Raw genomic sequence first — 18,439 nt, 5'->3', positions numbered from 1 at the left:
TTAAACTAAAATATGTCACCGTTATATAAAAAAATACATTTGTTAAAAAATCAGCGGACGAAGCAACAACTCCTCTTGAATGAGCAGCGCTTTTGTGTATATTGGGACCAGCAGGGCCGTTATATTTATTTTGGCTAACGTTACGTCCGCTGGGAAACAGCTGCTGAAACCAGAAACCCTCATTTCTTCAGAGTGGGTAGACAGGAACAAATGAATCTGAGCCCAAAATATCGGCCCTCTGGGCAAACAACACGCGGCCAGAGAGTAGTCAGTTGCCTCGTTTTCCTCCCCTTCTGACTTTTTTTCATTTTTTCTCTGTCTTACCGCGTTGCCCCGTTCGCACAAACACGGCTTCGCGCGCACGTAAAAGCCGAGGTTGCAGCGACTAATCAAATTTCGCTACTGAAGGAGAATGCGTAGCAAGCTGTTCAGTTGCCAGACGTGCAAAAGCTTTTTTTTTTTTTCTCCCCTGTGTCGGGAAGCGCGAGAACGTACGCCCGCTGGCTAGCCGGGGTAGCATAATTGGCTGTTTACACTGGCGGCTCTTCCGAGTTGCTTAGCTCTCCAGTTAGGCAAGCCTCAGTGGCCACGGAACGCCGACACGCGCAGAATATAGGGCTGTAACAATTTTAAAGAGCAAGAGCTACAGCGTTCCTCTGACTGTCGTCTGAATGTGTGTCAAGGCGGCAACCGAGCGCACGCGTTGACACGCTGCCACGCGCCTGCAGGGTGGTGTGCTGCACCACGTCTGCTGGACTTAATCGCGAAAGCGTGCTTCTCTATTTTCCGGAGCAGTCCCGAGACCACTGGGAGTTGTAGGAGTTCTCCGCGTGCTCATATTGGTGTGACCTCCCACGCGTTTCCTCATCGCGCGACCACCGACAGATGCCCTCTCACGTAGACGTGACTTGGAACGCAATGGACAAATTCCTGTGGCTAATGTACAAATGCCCGAGAGCATTCTAATTCAATCACTCGGTAAGCACACTTATTCGACATCAGTATAACTCGTTTGCGCCGTATTTACTTCAACCCTGTCGTTGCCATCTTCCTTCTCTTCTTCAGTGTTTTAGGGAAGTATATTTAGAGGTAGCCTGTCTTCGTCATGGCCGCTCGGTAGCACATGGGACCTTTGCTAAGTCGCTGCCCAAGACTGGCTTTAGCACTTTCGCCTGCCTTCTTGTTTCACAGCTATGACAGTTTGCTTGGGTCATACCACATTTAACATACTGTTTAACATAATAACATGCCAAGGCTTTATTATAACGACTGTGAGCTATCCTCACTATATTGTGAACTTTGCTTATGTCGGTGGTCAATTCCTTCATTGTATATGAAATAGTGGCATTAAAGAGAATCAAGTTGCATATAGTCTTTATAGTCTATAGCGTTCAATACAACAATGCGTGGGAGTCATCATACCAGACCAAATGTTTATACGCCGGTGAAAAAATCGACAAGGAATAAATCTGCTCATTGTAAAGAGACTGTTGGAAGGCTTCGGCATCAATTTGGGGGCAGGAGCTGATTGGGACTAGCTGTATCGCAAGGACATATGCCCACCAAAGTCACCACAGACTCGAAATTTGGTGTTAGGGAGCGAAAGAACGAGCTATTTTCTCGCTCTATAGTGTTGTGATCAGGACTGCATGCACACGACATGAACACACTGAACACTTGCAGCGGCATGAACATTAATCCATCCCTTTCAAAGAGAGAGAGAGAGAAGAAAAGGGAAAGAGGGGGAGGTTAACCAGATGGGAAGATCCGGTTTGGTACCCTACGCTAGGGAGATAGAGGAGGGGGAGGTAAAGTGATAGCAAAGTAGAGATAAAGAAAGGAAGGAGCATAGACATACGATCACAGTCGGTCACTGTCACCGCATACCGTCACCGCACAGCACAGTAGCACTTGCAGCATTATAAACATCTGTTCAGGCTACAGCCGCTTGTCCAATTAGGTTGCCCTTAAAAACCGCAACAGTGCCCTCGTCGCCTTGCGCTGCGATGGCTTGTGATGTCGGCATTCTAAAATAAGTTCCTCTGTTAGAGGTATTTGGTCAAAGCACGCTATCGCGATTGCGAGCGATCGTCTCTGTAAATTGTAGCGAGGACAGTCACAGAAGGAATATTTTAAGCGTCCCACTGCGTCGACTTTCCTGTATAGTTTACAGACTGTAAAATTCCGTTGTCGGTCTTTTAATGGAAGAAAAATATTAGAAAAGTAGTATTTATCTGTGTGTGTACTGGATAGAGCATCGAAAAATTTGGGCTCACTCCACAAGTTAAATGCATCTATCGCTGTTGCTTCGCATATCTGTCACATATACGCCTGTTTTTTTTTTTTCTGCCATTCAGATAATACTTCCAAAAAGCCTTTGCTTTTTGGCTCTCGATCACTAGAAACGCGTACATTAAAAGCATCTACTTTTATAAGGAATTGTCATTGAGAATTCTTCCTCCAATATTTCACATGTGCAGCACAGAGAGAGAGAACAGCACGGAATAACAACCCAGGTAATGCGTATAGAACAACGGAAGCTTGAACGTTAAGGATACCTGAATAGTTATCTTGGACGCAGCCCGTCTTACGTCTGAAAAGAATTTGAAGGAGATGCACATTGAGGATAGCCCAACTTCATCCTTGCATTTAGGTTATACGGAGAGACGGGCACAGCTTAGCCACATGGATGAACGAGTTCGTTAACAACATACCACTAATTAACATTTTAGTTGCTCACTCTAAGCCCAACGGTACACATATTAGGACTCTTAAAAATTATTTCAATGTGTGCACTTTTTCTAGCACGTCAGTGCTCATTGAAATACTCGTCAGAAAAGAATTGCACTTCGCCAGGTTCATTTGAAAAAGGTAGTCGACTGCGATTCCGATATACGCATATCAGAGCACCGTACGCGAACGAATCGAGGCAAATTAAGGTAAAAAGGGACACCTGAGAGCCACACGTGTAAAGATAGCGGAAAACCAAAACTTAATCGAGGGAGGCCAGCTAGGGGAGGCGTTTGAGCCAACAGCGGTTGAATTAATAATAGGAAGCGGACGAAAGGCACAAAAAAAAAGGGGGGGGGGGGGGTCCGAGCGTCTTTGCTTTCGTGCAGCGGAGGAACAGCTGCGCCGAGGACACGGAACCAACAGCGCTGCGCGTCTGCGCGAGCCCCGCGGTAAGGTCATTTCCGTTTCGACGCGGAGCCGCCAGGGCGAGGTCAGACGCCACACAATTGGCTCGCACAGAAACGTCGACGACCCGCTGCATGCTCCCGCTTGACTGAAAGCACGAGCTCTAATTCTGGACCAGGACAAACTGCATTCGCCACTCTGCGCACAGCGATGTGACGCCTGAAAGCAACCGACCGAAATAAACGCTCTGCTGTGCGACAGAGCAGCGTGCACAGAGGCGCGGATCTCGTCCAACCGGGCGGGCGGGGGATGGGTTACGATGACTTCCCGCGCCGCTTCACCGGACAAGCGTGCACACGGGGCGGCGGAGAACGTGTGCCCCCCTCCGAGCGCGATCTGCGAATCGAGCCATTACGTTTCTTGCCATCGCTATCTCGACAGCGGGCCCCGAGCACGTCCTTGCGGAAGAGGGGGACGTAGCGTCCGAACTGTGCGCCGATGCTTTCTATTTTCAGAGAAGCTGTTAAAGACTAGTTAAGCACGCTACAGCTTTTCTTTACAAATGAAGCGACAGGATGTGAGGCAAGTTCTGACCAGGTATCTTGCCTCTCCCGCGTATTACTTATTTGGCGACAGCTACGAGCGAACGGAGAAGAAAATGAAGAAACAGATATAAATATAGAAGAATTCGTCTTGAGCCTTAATTGCACGGCTAAACGTGTCCCCGTATTTAAGCGTAAGTTTTCCTCAAGCTAGTTTTGAGACTCTTAAACTGTAAATGAAATTGCGCAGAATGATGTAAATCACGACCTATAATTAGAATTCGAATAAATTAGGAATGGCAATTTGCAAGTAAAGAAAAGAAATGGGCAAAAAAAATGTCACCATGCATATAAGAAAAAAAGAAGTCTCTTTTTCATTTCTTGTCCTATAAGAACGAAAATAATTAAATGCCGAAAGTTTTCGTTGCCTGATTACAATAGGTGAAGCAATTTTGACATGCCAAAACCCAAAATAGTACTTGTTTTCACATTAGGGATATCAGTTTACTTTTTCCACCAGCGACCAGCATGGCCACGATCTCCAGTATTTTTTACTCGGGAGATGGTCTGGCGTCCAGCCGGTTTAAAGTTGCAAGTGTTCGACGTCGTACCGAGGACAGGTGCACAACACGCGCTCCGAGGTTTGCTAGCACCTACAGGACTGGACTTTGGATTGGACGTTGGACTATTTATTGGACGTCGCACCTAGAGGATTTGTCGTCATACCATTGAACATTCCAATGCAGTAAGAAAAAAGCGTTCATAAACGTCATAAATTTCAGCCATCAGCTATTCCGTCACTAGTGTATTTCTGGAAGTGCACCGGCCTGAGTGACCATATATAGTCATCCTGTGCATCCTCGTGCTAGTGCGCGGTGTTTACAGTCTCCCCATTTTTCTCCTTCTGTTTCCTTACCACCAGTGTAGTGTTCCAAAGCGAACACTCCTCTTGTTGACCTCCCTGCTTTTCGTGTTCTTGCTTTCATTCCATATTTATATTCATTTTTGGTAACTCTCGTTGTTAACGCCGGGCTTCTTCAGAAAAGACAGTATCATCATTGGCAGTAGCTCAATAGTGCAATTATAAGGGACATTTAAAACCAATATCTGAAAAAAATGCCTCATTCAGCAATAAGTGCCCTTGATACCTGGTTGGACTTTAAGGGAAATAAGCATTAAATACTAATTTAATGGCTTCTTTCCACTTTGTTCCAATAGTACATTAACAAAAATTGGCCATTAATGGCGCACATATCATATACTACTCTATAAAATCATAAAAAATGTGGGTAATAATAGAATTCCAGTTCTCTTGGCAGCTTCTGCGGCTATGCGCGTTTGACCATAACATAATTAGCCAAACGTAAACGCCCGTAAAATTGGGGTCATCAAAACAACGAGTTGACAGTGTTTTATTGATAGCAATTAAGAAAATCGCAGCATGAGAAACTGCTTTTGTATATTAGTCTTCTACGTTTGTTTTCATTTTCTTAAAATATACGTTCCAACGCCTTATTTCTGGAACACTTTTCATTCTCTCTTCGTATTGCTTAGATGTTTAGCCTGTTACATGTCCCTGCCTTTCCTTACAGCCTCGTTGAATTAGAAAGAGCCTAAATGACGCGTGTGTTCTAATAAAATTCACGAACACAGAAAGATTCAAACAGTGGATGTAGTTTCCTTGTTATGAATGACAATGACTAGAAAACGCTTACATCAGTTTGTCCACTGTTCGTACAACGAATTCGGGCAAATGTTTAGACTTGGGAGCGTTTACGTGGGACAACGGTCCGAATGATGCGACCGCGACGTTACACGTAGAAGCCTGTACGAGAAGAATGAAATCAAGTTGGTCAACACAGCTAGTAGCGCGCGTTGGTTGAGCACAGTAAAGGGCACATTGCTTTTAATAGACGTGGACAATAGGCGAAACGAACGAGACACACATAACACGCTATGTGAATCTCGTCGGTCTCTTCCACTGTGCACGTCTATTAAGCGTAGGATACGTTTCAGAATAAAAGAAGCTTTGCCTCCGTCTAGCAAAGCAGAGTGTCGCCGCTCATGCCTACTAGCGTGCGTCACAGGTGCAGGATGCAGGACATAAAGGGTTCTGGTCACGGCAAGCCATATGCGATTTGGGATGTGCGTGAGACAGAAATAGATGAACAGGAATTTCGGAATTCCGAGAACCACTTACCGAGGATCTGGCCCGCTATGGTGCGACCGTCCTCGCCAAGCACCGCGTTGCGCGCGTCGTAAGTGTCGGTGTACTGGACGAAGGCGTAGCCCTTGTGCATAGAGATGCCGATGATGCGTCCGTAGCGCTTGAACAGCCGCTCCACGTCCTCCTTGGAGACCACGTGCGTGTTCAGGTTTCCCACAAAGATGCGCGAGTTGACCGCTGCCGGGTCCGTGCTGTTGGTCTGGTTGCCCACGCGCGTCATTCCGCCGGTCGGCGCCAGCTCCGCCACGGCCAAGGGACGGGAGGCCCAAGGCCACCGAGACAGCGCTGCGCGAAACAAAACGGGCAGCTTTGTTAAGCAGAGGAACGAGCAAATGTCGATTTCCTTTGCTGTTAGATGTCTACAGGCGAGTTTGGTGTTGGACTTGTTGGTACACGATGCTAAGAGCAAACTAGATATCTACTGCGCAAATGTATTTAACGGCTGTGTAATTCCTGGGTAACAGGCGCCTTTTCAACGACTACTGAAACCGAGTGTCACTGAAATCCACGAACTACATAGGCTCCGTCATGAGAGCTGGTTTTCAACAATGATTTCAACAATCATTGGTTGTCGCTACCGTATATACTGTCGAAAGAATTTTGTGACACAGATATGATAAAATTCTCGCATGATCATACACTCCTTAAAACCTCAGGGAAATAAAAAATCTAAACTATTAAATATTAACAAGTTAATTAATCGGTCAGTTAGTTATTCGTTTAATTATTTTAAGAAAAGCTTTTTGCGCAGGAGAAACAATGGCTCCGGCAAGAGCAGCATTCGGAATAATAAAACAAGAAAGGTCAGTTTCCGAGGCTGTAACGCCAAATAAAAGTTATTTCTAAGCACATGGTTTCGAAATAGGAATATAGTAAATCACTGTAGAACTCACTCTTGAAGTGCGTATATTAAGATCATTTATTTGTTTACAATACAGCCAATCTCTCAGAAAGCCAAACCAGGAGGACATTACTATAAAAAATAATAATAACAATAGCAGGAACAATATGCTCATTGTTAAAAATAAGAACCACAAAGCAATAACGATCGCTTTAGTTCTTGGAACAACATATAAAATGAAGTGGTTTTCAAAACAATGTAATAAACACATAGTAACAAACATACAAATACAAAATATGTGTAATTCCCTACTTATAGATATTAATTATGGTATGCACTTATAGTAATGCGTATTATATACCGCGGTAAATGAGACGAAGAGACTCTCACAGACAAAGGGAGCAGTGTTATGTCAAAATCATATGTTTTTCATGTTGAGCGCAAATAGCGCACTCAGCGCCTGATTAGAAAATGCGCAAAGCGGATGAATGTAGAAACCGTCATTATCGTTAAGATTCTCAATTGTTCATGGAGTTGCGTCACGCTTAGTTCATGTCTTTAAATGGCAATGTGATTTAGATGCTATACATGTCCCTAACGGTTTGCTATGATCAAATGAGGGGTGCGTACGTTGAAGTATCCTTACAGGTGTCCTTTGTTAGTTTGCTCTTACAAGAAGTGCACTTTCACAGGTGTAGAGAATAGTTACAATAAGCGAAGTAGAGAAGAAAAAATAACCATTATCAGTAAATAGGATGGGCAAACAGATGGATGGCCGCGGCGCAAGATATCGCGTGATTCTCCTGTAAAGCGTGTTTTGTCTGCTAGGCATTGTTGTAGCAGAAGAAAGCCCAGCCTTCGGGCCACAGCATGATGTTTACTCGGCGGAGTTCCGGAACAATGGTTGGAATCTCGATGGCATAAAATAACTTCTTCGGTAAATTTTTCCTAGCCTGGTGGAGTATTTCTTTAATCTTTATTTTAGAATGATGTGTGTTACTGTGAATACCCAGATAAATCAATAGGTTAACCGAAAAGAAGAAAAAAGAAAAAAAGAAAAGCAGAAAGAGAGAGAGACACGGAGCAATGCTCCTTTTGCTATTTCTATCCCACGGAACATCTGCTCCATTTGGCTCCGTTCCATTTCATTCACTTTAAAGGTCCCTTCCAATTCGATGAAATGGAGCGCTTACAAATATATTCAGCTCCACCGGAATCAGAGTGGGTGCATGAAAGCCTGGCTCCTTGGAGCTTTTAGTAAAGCTAAGATGAATGCGGCGCATGCATTTTCTTTCCCCTAGTCAAGTGAATATTTTTAAAGCCACATTTATGAAAAGAATGCGCATGTATTTATTGTAACCTTTACTTGTAGGAAATCAGCAGTGCTGGTGAAACCCGAATTCATTTCTTGTTTATCTTATGGGTAACTTGTCTGGTGTTCTATCACAGCGCGAATCGCTGTTCGCGGCCAAAGTCGCACGTCAAGAAAAAAATTGGACGGGTGCCAAAATGTGGAATTCCAGGAACACAAATTGCTCCCATTTGTCCTTTCTTAGCGTGTTTTCTCATAGTAAGCAGAATGGTTACGCCCCTACGCGTGTTCGCATTCCAATGCGGCCTTTCACTGCTTTATCGATAGCAAGAAGCAAGCCGTCGTCTGCATTGATGCGCGGCCGTACACTCCGGCGCGTGCCTTCTCGAAGAAATGCCGGCTGTCTGACTCGAGAAAGTTGCGGGGGCGACGTGGCCACATCAAGGCGTCCCTTAGGAGTCAGTTCTTTTACGCTGCCCGAGTGGTAATTAAGTGACACCGTCAGGAACATTCGGCGCCTCGGGGCGCTTGCTACAGTTGGAATTCTTGGTCCAGCAATGTTTCCTGGGGGCAATCGTGGACGGCGAAGGGACGCAGACCGGAGTGGCTCTCGCGCCTGCCCCATGTTGCACGTAAATAAGTAACGGGCCCCAAAAGCTGCAGCTGTGGCCCGGCACAACAAACGTAATCGCGCGGATCGGCGGCGGCGGAAGCGAAATTGTCAGTGCCGCGTAGCTCTCAACTGGCGCGGTTTCAGCAGGACCGACGAGAGCAGGCGGCACTAGCCATCTCCGGCGCCGACGCTAATAAATGTAGCCAGCACAGTAAAAAAGCGAGAGGCCCTCAGGGAAACACATGGGGTGGCAAAGGGGAAGGGGGGGGGGGATGCCCTTTAATCTTCTTCAGGTGGTTAGGGCTATTTCCACCCCAGTCAGTAATAAAGTTGGCCAGCGAGCAAAAAAAAAGGGGGGGGGGGAGTGCAGTCCTACGACTTCCGCTGTTTACCCTGACCGCGCTAGTGGCCCGGCGGCACGTCCGCCGGCGTGCAACAACGTGCGCTCTTGTTGCGCCGACCCGGCAACTTGACCGCAATCCCCGAATGGGCGCCAGTTGCCCCTTGGACGCCCCGGGGCATCTCTGCCCCCTTTGCTCGTCATAAGTGCGCGGCAGGGCCGTCGCTCAGAGCGATGCGGGCTCGCCACTCCCGATTCCATTTCGTGCACCGAGACTTTCGACAGCCGGCCACAACTACCATCGATACATAATTCCTTTACCGCTCTGGCCGAGCAACCACGTTCGCGTATCTTCTGACACCCGTAGCGAGGGCCCTTTTTTTTTCCTTAGTTGTGTTCACGTTTTCGGAAACGAAGTGCTGCACTGTACCTCGCCTGCGGGCACTCCACCAACCCCGCGGCAATCTTCTTTCGCCGCCGATGTATAGCCTCTAACGGCGTCGCTTATGCACATGAAAGGCTGTATCGCAACCATGGCAAAGGGCACGTAGACAATTCAATAAACTGCTCTCGGAACTTCCATGGCGTCTGTAGGTCGTTCTTTGGCACTAGCCGGCCAGTTCAGGAAACGGCTCGCTTCGCAACAATATGGTGTGGAAAAGTAATTCGCTGAAGTTATGTTAGAAAACTAGAAATCAGCCCTTGATGGGAACTTTTACTGGTGGTGTAAGTAACCTGTCAGTACGAAAAAATAGTAGTGCCCCCACACTTTCGATTCTATTACTCCGCAAAAGTATGTACTATTGGCAAGTTAAAATGAAGAAACCAAGACGCAAACTACACACATCTTCAACATAATTTATTGTTATGAGTTTATCCATCAATAGCACCAGAGTGTAGGAGAATATAATTTATTATTGACTTCCGTGGATTAAAGTGGCGGAAGGAACTAATGTGGAAAAAATATTCTGAAGCTAAACAGAGATGAGGTTAAGCTACTGCTTTAATTACAAAAAAATGCTTCGAATGTCAAAGCGGTATTCGGTTTGACCCGACGCTTGAAAAGGGGTGAGCCACTAAAGTGAGCTAATATAGCTCCTTTTCTTATTCGCTCTCTCTCAGTCACTCGTTTTGGGTGCGTGCTTGCGGCTATCAGTGTTTGTGTGTCTGCGTGTGTATCTGTGTGCGTGATTACAAGTAGGCGAGGTAATGGCTTAAGGTAATTTGCCCTGTGGGGGGCTCTTCCCATCTCGCCAAAACGACGAGATGGGAAGATACCTGGCACCCACAAGCTTAAATCAACGGAAGATCCACTTTTGAAATCAGCACTGCGGTTCTGATGTAATTCTAGGATTGGTTTAGCACTCGCGGTTTTACAGTTGCTTTTCATTCTTGCAACTTAGTTTTTATTCGTTTATATTTGTTTATTTAGGAGGGGATTTGAATATCAGAGGCGTCCTATGTGCGTTTGCGAACGCAACAGAAGGAAGGTGTGGCGATATTACGCATAAAACGACGGTGCCAAAAACCTTTCGCATCTGATCATGAGTTCGTTTCGTGCGCTCCACACGAACCCCAACACAAATGCATAGCGCAGACTTGCGGTGACAGGCTTTACTGCTGAACGATGCGCTCATGCTCCTGCTCGCACGCGCGAGAACAGTTACCGTTCACCATCCTGTCGCAGGGGTCGACAGCACTCACTATTCACTAACCTACGAAAAAGTTGCGCAAGCTTTTTCACCTGTCAGAGGACTGTGAATGCTGAAACCATCGTGTTGAAGTGTGCGAACTATTTACAAAGCAAATGAAAGAAACGCTGCTCTTTCCAGTTCGCCAATTTTTTATGAAGATGTTTGGCAAAAAAAAACGTATTGCGCCGAACCAGCGCGAATCACAGTTCCAGCGTTTGGCGGCGTTGATTCAAATGTACAGACAAGGCTTTAACGCACACCAGGTTAAGCGAACAGTATTCGTCTCAACAGATGAGGAGAAGCCAAGTGCTATATCGAGTGTCCCACGTAACTTGAGCCAGACTTTAAAAATATGCAAACGTCACCTGGCTGGACAGAACCAAGGTAATGCTGTTTGCCATCGTATTGGAGATACTCAGATAAAGTGAGACTTGTTGTTGGGCGAGTTGGTTCAAACTGCGAGGAAATAAATGCATTGCGCGAAATGCAACACAAGGACGCAGTATGGGACACGGACAAGCGCTCACTTTCAACTACCTTTATTTTTCGTCGCTCATCGATATATGTCTCTAGTCACCTGCCGTGGTTGTTCAGTGGCTATGGTGTTAGGCTGCTGAGCACGAGGCCGTGGGATCGAATCCCGGCCACGGCGGCCGCATTTCGATGGGGGCGAAATGTGAGATCACTCGTGCACTTAGATTTAGGTGCACGTTAAAGAACCCCAGGTGGTTCAAATTTCCGGAGTCCTCCACTACGGCGTGCCTCATAATCAGGAAGTGGTTTTGGCACATAAAACCCAATTATTAAAGAAAGAATGCCTTTAGTCGCACTTGCGCGAAACATGTTGAGTAATGCCGGATACCCTTGCGCGGCCGCAACGGCAATTGCAGAAGTTCTGCTGCGCGAAACAAAAGCAGCCCGTTCCAGGGTGAACACCGGGTGGCTATGTAAGAGTCATCCAGAAGTATTACCATATGTGCGTCGCCTATCCCACAACCTGAAATGGTAGCGAGCAGGCACAATGTGCCGACAGTTTTTTCCGCCCGGCGCAAGCTGGCTGGGCTTTGCCCCAAAATCTCTTCTGAAAAAAAAAAAGAACCTGGAAGTTGCGGCAAAAAGCACCCTTGAGTGTATGTGAAATACACGGTTGGCGTAGTCCACGTGATTCCGCTACCTTGTGGAAAGTCGTATGTTGGGCAAACCGGACGTTGCGTTAACGGTCGTGCAAGGGAACATGAACTTTCAATTAAAAATAAGGGAAATGCGCATTTGCCTGCGCATATTCAAGCTTGCATGTTTGTTCCTACTTTCCGAAAAATAAAGATCTTGGGTAAAAGCCAAGATACCACTGTCCGGGTGCTGATGGAAGCTTTCTATATATCTCTTGGAGGGAAGGCTTGCGTAAGTGACATCTATTTCTTTAATGGATATTGAGAAGCGCTTTTGCGCGGCTTGCTTTAATCCGTGGTTTTGACAATATGATTACTTTCTTCGCGTATGTGCGACTAGAGACGTATATCGACGAGCGACGAAGAATAAAGGCAGTTGAAACTTAGCGCTTGTCCGTGTCACTTACTACGTCCCTGTCTTGAATTTCGCGCCGTGCATTTATTTCCTCGCATACTCAGATTATTTTTTGCATTCCGCCCAATTACATAATTAGCCTTAATTAATTGATCAACTTCTCAAAAATTGTATTTAGATGAAAATTATCACTGAGCAAGTTGGAGAGAAATATGAAAGACTAACGATACAACTTTCTGTTTCTCACTACGTGCCAGAAGCCGTCAATACACGCGAAGCGCCTCGAGAGGCCAGTCGCGCGTCAACTTTTCTTTTATTCGCGGGCTTCTTTCATGCTTAGAACATGCCTGCAGCAAGACCATCCACACCTTTATGGTGCCTGCACAGACCTGAAGTACGCCTCACCATCCCAGGAATCACTAAAAAGGCTAACATGCCGTCGTTTGCCCTGAAGCAGGCCACATTACAACTTATACATGAGGTGCACAGCGGCCGCGTACACGTTTACATCGATGGCTCAGTCACATCTGCAAGTTCAGCTGCTGCTGTGGTGATACCAACAAGATCCATCGAAATACAGCTAAAAACATCGCATGTATCATCAACGACAGCTACTGAACTGGTAGCCTTGCATGCGGCTCTCCATTTCATTCAGGAGGAACCACCGCATGCATGGTCAGTCTTCTGTGATTCCAAGGAAGCCCTACAGAGTGTACTCTCAGCACTGAGCCATGGATCACATGAACTGCTCGTCGCAGAGATCAGAGAAGTACACCATCGCATAGTTGACGAAGGACACGATATCATATATCAGTGGTTGCCTAGTCACTGTGGCATACACGGCAATGATCGAGCAGACGCAGCTGCCCGATCTGCCCATGACGGCGTCAGGTGCGTTGCCATTCCTCTTTCGAGAGCCGACGCAGCGAAAAAACTTGCCATACTGGCAAACGACCTGACATTAGCTCAGTGGAATTCATCCGATTTCACAAGTGCACGACTTCATACCCTGGACCCTACTTTACAACTCCGTATTCCGCCCGAGCTTCCACGACGCGACTGTACCCTTCTAGTTCGTCTATGGCTTGGAGTAGCATTTTCAAATGCGTACTCCTTTCTTATCGGAATGTCCGACAACCCACTTTGTGACTTCTGCAGGTGCAATGAAACAATCGCGCACCTTCTTTGTGAGTGCTCTCGTTTCAACCCGCAAAGAGCAGTCCTCTCAGCCACCCTAGACAAACTGGACAAGCGCCCACTGTCAGAAAACAAGATCCTTGGACACTGGTCTACGCGAACATCAGTGCGATCGGCTATGAAGGCGCTGCTGCGGTATTTAAAAGACACTGGACTTTCTGCCAGATTGTGACTTCACTGTGTGACTCAGGATTGTACGGTGCACTGCATCACAGTAGGAACGCCTTTGCGGGCTGCGTGACAGTGCCCACAGAAACAGTTTGTGTGTACGTGCGTGTGTGTGGTTTTTTTTTATATCCTTCTCCCTCTCACCTATCGCTTCCCCTTTCCCCTCCCCCAGTACAGGGTAGCCAACCGGAGATAATCTCTGGTTAACCTCCCTGTCTTTCCTTTGCCTTTCTCTCTCTCTCTCTCTCTGTATCGGATGTCTTTCGTGTTGCTCTCTAATTTTCTCACTGACACCTTTCATCTAACTATAATATTTCATAAGTTGATTAATTATTTGGGACTGATTATGTGTTTAGGCGGAATGCAAAAGAATAATCTGAGTATCCCCAAGTGACGGCAAACAACATTACCTTAATTCTGTCCAGCTAGGTGGCATTTGCATATCTTTGATGTGTGGCTCAAGTTATGTGGGACGTCCTATATTTCCTCCTTTCGTTAACTTCTTTTTTCCCTTTACCTCTTTATACATAGCGTCATTTCCTTTATCCTTCTGACTCGTTTGAGTAATGCAGCCTAATCAAATTTCGCAGTACCTCTTAACCTTACATCTACCGAGTTGTTCCTCTGACCTGTTGCAAAAAGAGAGAGAGAAAAGCGCCGTATTCTGGGACCTACCTGTTTGCCGCTGCCAACGGTCGCTTTTCTTTATCTACCCAACGAGCAACAGCGTGAGGTGAGGAAAAGTACATTACCTCCTTTTGTTTCTCAGAGCTCAGTAAGCCGGAATGCGTTGAAAGCCAGTCTCAGAAACCTACTGCGCTTTATATAGGCCAGAGGGGGGAAAAACAACGAAGCTGAAAAACAGAACCTTCGTAGAACCTTCGGAATGATTGCGAAAGCTCCAGTCGTAGCTCAAGTGCAGACCTCTGCCACCTGCTACTTCTCCGAGACAAGAAACAAAGAACGCAAAGAGTTGCAGCGTAAGAAAAGGCACGCGTCGCAGAAAGAACACAGGAAGCCATTCCTTGATGTCGCTTAGGCGCTGAAAGGAGGAGCGCCCAGTGGCACTTAGTTCCTGCAGCGCGCTGTCACAGTGGCGCGGATCGATGGCTTGTTTCAGCTGGACGAAAGGGAGAAAGCGACGGCCGGTCGGGCCGCGGGTGAAACAGCGGATTACTCGCCACGCGCGGCGAAAGTGTTCTGATGAGTTTCCGGCAAAGGATGTCCACGCCTCGCCGCGCCGCGCGCGTAGCCCCGCTGCACCGGACCAATCGATGTTGGCAATTCGCCGAGGGACATGGGCGCCACACATGCACCGGGCCGCGGGTCCCAGGAGCTGTCACGCAGATGCACCACGGCCACGAAATATGAGTGTGCCCAGGACGCGGCACGCGCGTGCTGCCCGCGCTGCGGGCAGTATTGCGTTTAGCCTGGGCAAGGTTTTCCTGACAGCGTGGGCCGCCTGGTCCGGCGCACGTCCGGCCGGCCGCACTTGAGCCCGGTCTGCGTTTCACCTTGCTGCGCCAAGCTTTTCGGCATGCCGCGTTCGCGTGAGTGGCCAGTGACGGTGGAAACGGGGAAGCTCAGAGAGACGACTGCTTTGAGCGATGAGTTCAGCAAGTCGCCGAGCAATCAGTGCTGTTTTCAGAGTGTAGCGCACCACCAACTCCAACCCGACCGCGGCAGAATCGTCGGTCTTTCGTGCTCCTATCCCTGCTTTGAGTTTAAAAGCGCTATCGCGAAGTTTTATGGTACCGGCCGGGATCATTCTTTCCCGGAGAATTTTCTGATTTAAGCAGCGCTTCAGGGTATAACGCATGCATTCCTCGCTGCCATCAGATCTTGGGAGCCTGCGGTTCCTTAATCTGGAACTTGTTTTGCGGGAAACAAATGTTTGCGCACAAGAGCGCTTCAACCGCCGCACCATAAGAATGTGGAAAGGGGCAGAAGGGCGCGCGTGCCCGAGCCCGATAAAGAAGCGGATGGAGCTCGGCCAGAGAAAGGTGCGATCTCTCAACGTCAGATGCGGGAAGCGCTTTCATAAAGACGCGCGGCCCTCGAACGGGCACGCACCGGCTAACCCAGGGCGCTCGTAATCTCTCCTCGGAGCTGCCGCATAAGAGTGGCTCCGTCAGCTCCCCGCTGTGTTCCGTCTCTTCGCATTAACAAAGCGCCACCGTGAAACGAAAGTGCGAGACGGAGTGGAGCGCAACAGGTCGTGCGTATTGAAGTGTCCCGATAGAGATAGCGCTCATTCGCCGCTGTTGTTTTCAAGCAAAGCTTCGGCTTAGATTGTTGCGCAACCGCAGAAATGAATGCAAAATGTGTTCTTAGAGATAACCTCGTAATCCCCTGAATGATGTTTCTTTATTCGTTGCCATAAGAATGACTGTAATTCTGCAAGCCAGCAACGTATTGACGTGGGAAGGATGGTTATGACGGTGCGGGACACAGAACAAAGGAGAGCGAAAGTTACCACGTTCGCTGAAGTCGTCCTTTCGCTTGTACTTTCTCTTGCGTTGTCCCCGCTGTGGCTCTGAAGATGTCAGAAAAACCTCAGTGCTCATAATGCCGTTGATGGTGTAGAGCGCGTGTTCAGGGCATCCTTTTACGACTGACTCAGCATTACGCATGGTATCGATATATTTGGAACTTTACGTCAAGTTTTAGTATGTAGCCCGTAGTATTACTCTAAGCTATTTTTAAAGGGCTTTATTATTTCTATTTCTTTATGGCTATATTATTCTCTTGTTTCGTGTTTATTAGAGCCATTTGATTTCTCAGCCAAATAAGACGAGCGCGTGAGTGAAACTGAAAGGGACAGAACAACGGAAGTACCAACTGTAAATTATCTTCAATACAGTCGGACTATCGCTATCACAAACCGCTCAGCGCACTACGAGAGACTCTTTACGACGCACCTGCTAATGCCGCAACCGAAATTCAGAGCGTTGAGTCGAACGCGCTGCGACGTGCTGAACTCGGACGCCGGCAACTACACAGAAATGCGAGCACATCACACTCGTCGCAATAAAACACGTTGCTGGACACTGTATCAGTTCCAATAATTTGGCTAAGTATCTAATTATGAATTAGTTTTTAAAATACCCGCAAGCTCGATTGTTTCAGAATACCATTGCATGCTAAAGATGTAACAACTTCAGAAAAAAATATGCCAGCTGGTAAGTATTTTGGAATATATACTGTTGGAGAAAACCAGTTTAAAACTACGTGCCCAGAGGAAGTGTTCAGCAGCGAACGTTTGAGCAATCTGCATGTAACAGACACAAGGTCAGCATGTTCGAATATGAAAGCACCACTTCGAGCATCCCTTCAAAGAGCACGAGGTCGCGGGATCGAATCCCGGCCACGGCGGCCGCATTTCGATGGGAGCAAAATGCGAAAACACCCGTGTGCTTAGATTTAGGTGCACGTTAAAGAACCCCAGGTGGTCAAAATTTCCGGAGTCTCACACTTCGGCGTGCCACATAATCAGGAAGTGGTTTTGGCACGTAAAACCACATAATTTAATTTTTTTCCCTTCAAAGAACACTGTACTTCAGATCTGCTGCAGGGCAGCATTGCGGCAACTGATTGCGTTTGCACATTCTTATTTCTGATATATCCTCTCGCGCCAAGGGAGAGCAAGCAAGGAGAGGAAAGGTAAGGAGGTCAACCTGGCGAGCATTCGGTCTGCTAACCTACGTTGAGGCAAAGGATATTTGGGCGTAGAGAAAAAAGAAATAGGGTGAAAGCCAACGCTGCGTGCACGTAGGAGGATGCACAGGACTATAAACCGTTACCCAGGCCGGCCGTTGCACTTGAATAACTGCACCAGTGCACGGATAGCCGTTTGCGCCAGCGACGGATGTGGCCATGGTTCGTGTACCTTTCACTCAGAAAATTGTCACGTGTCCAGCCGGCTGTCAGGGAACTCTCGCCCTAAGGATGCCATCTGGCCAACCACGTGGCCACGGCACACTCTGAGGGGCAAGCGAAAAAGCACATAATACAGCGGTAGATGGGGAATGTTCCCTAACCTCTAGCTCCCCCAACACACTCCCGTGCCCTTAATTTTCTTTTCTTGTTCTTTTTCCCATCATAATGTCTTCTTTTAATTTAATTTTTATTTTTTCATTTTCTTTCTTCGCTTTTATCCCCGACTTCCCAATCTCCCGCTCTTGTCCTCTCGTCTTAGGAACCACGCTTATTAAGGTCAGGCGACAGCTCTCACTCTCTTTGAAGTCTCTCCTATTACAACCAGCCACCACCGACAACAATCGCACGTGTCGTCACTCTACTAAGCCTTTAATACTGCTACGGGATAGTATTTCCAATGACGAAGAGCCGAGCAGTAAGAAGACGACGACGACGATTATAAGCTAGCGCGGGCTGTTGCCTCTTGGCCAAGCGCAGCGTATTTTCTTGTAAATATACTTGTACATAGCTTTTCGTCTGCGTCTTCCTACGTAACAATACTAACATGCCGAGGAATACGAGGCCGTCTTTGACGAAGATAGGTCCTCCTATCGAAACGTTGTCCAGCCTTTCTGAGGCACCTTATCCCTGTTTATAACCTTCATTTATTTTAGGAGTGCACGACTACTCGAAGTTTTCAATATGAATCAAATAATCATTGCTATTCAATTCGATATTTCCCCGTTCGAAATTGTCGAATATTTATTTCTCTTCGAATACAAGGAGTAACAACACCTATACGGGAGTACCAATCGAGGCATTTAGACTGGTGCACGTGAGGACATTTACGAATAACTCTGCTAGTGGAGATCCGCGGTTGCGCAGACTCCAGTTTCGGAGTGAACGCACTGGGAAGAGAACTTCT

General features: G+C 47.1%; 1 protein-coding gene across 3 annotated transcripts in view; it reads right to left on the bottom strand.

Annotated features, from left to right (window-relative positions):
- The window catches only part of LOC135912066 (uncharacterized), a 233,737-nt gene that overhangs the window by 169,569 nt on the left and 45,729 nt on the right, over positions 1-18,439 (bottom strand). For all 3 annotated transcript variants that reach the window (XM_065444444.1, XM_065444445.1, XM_070530933.1), the window contains exon 2: positions 5,881-6,192. In XM_065444444.1, coding sequence (XP_065300516.1) covers positions 5,881-6,127 — 247 coding nt within the window. In that variant the 5' untranslated portion in view covers positions 6,128-6,192. The remainder of the gene's footprint in view (positions 1-5,880; positions 6,193-18,439) is intronic.

This window comes from Dermacentor albipictus, chromosome 1, assembly GCF_038994185.2.
Source record: "Dermacentor albipictus isolate Rhodes 1998 colony chromosome 1, USDA_Dalb.pri_finalv2, whole genome shotgun sequence".
NCBI classification, from domain to species: Eukaryota; Metazoa; Arthropoda; class Arachnida; order Ixodida; family Ixodidae; genus Dermacentor; species Dermacentor albipictus.
This window is presented reverse-complemented; position numbering and strand designations above follow the sequence as displayed.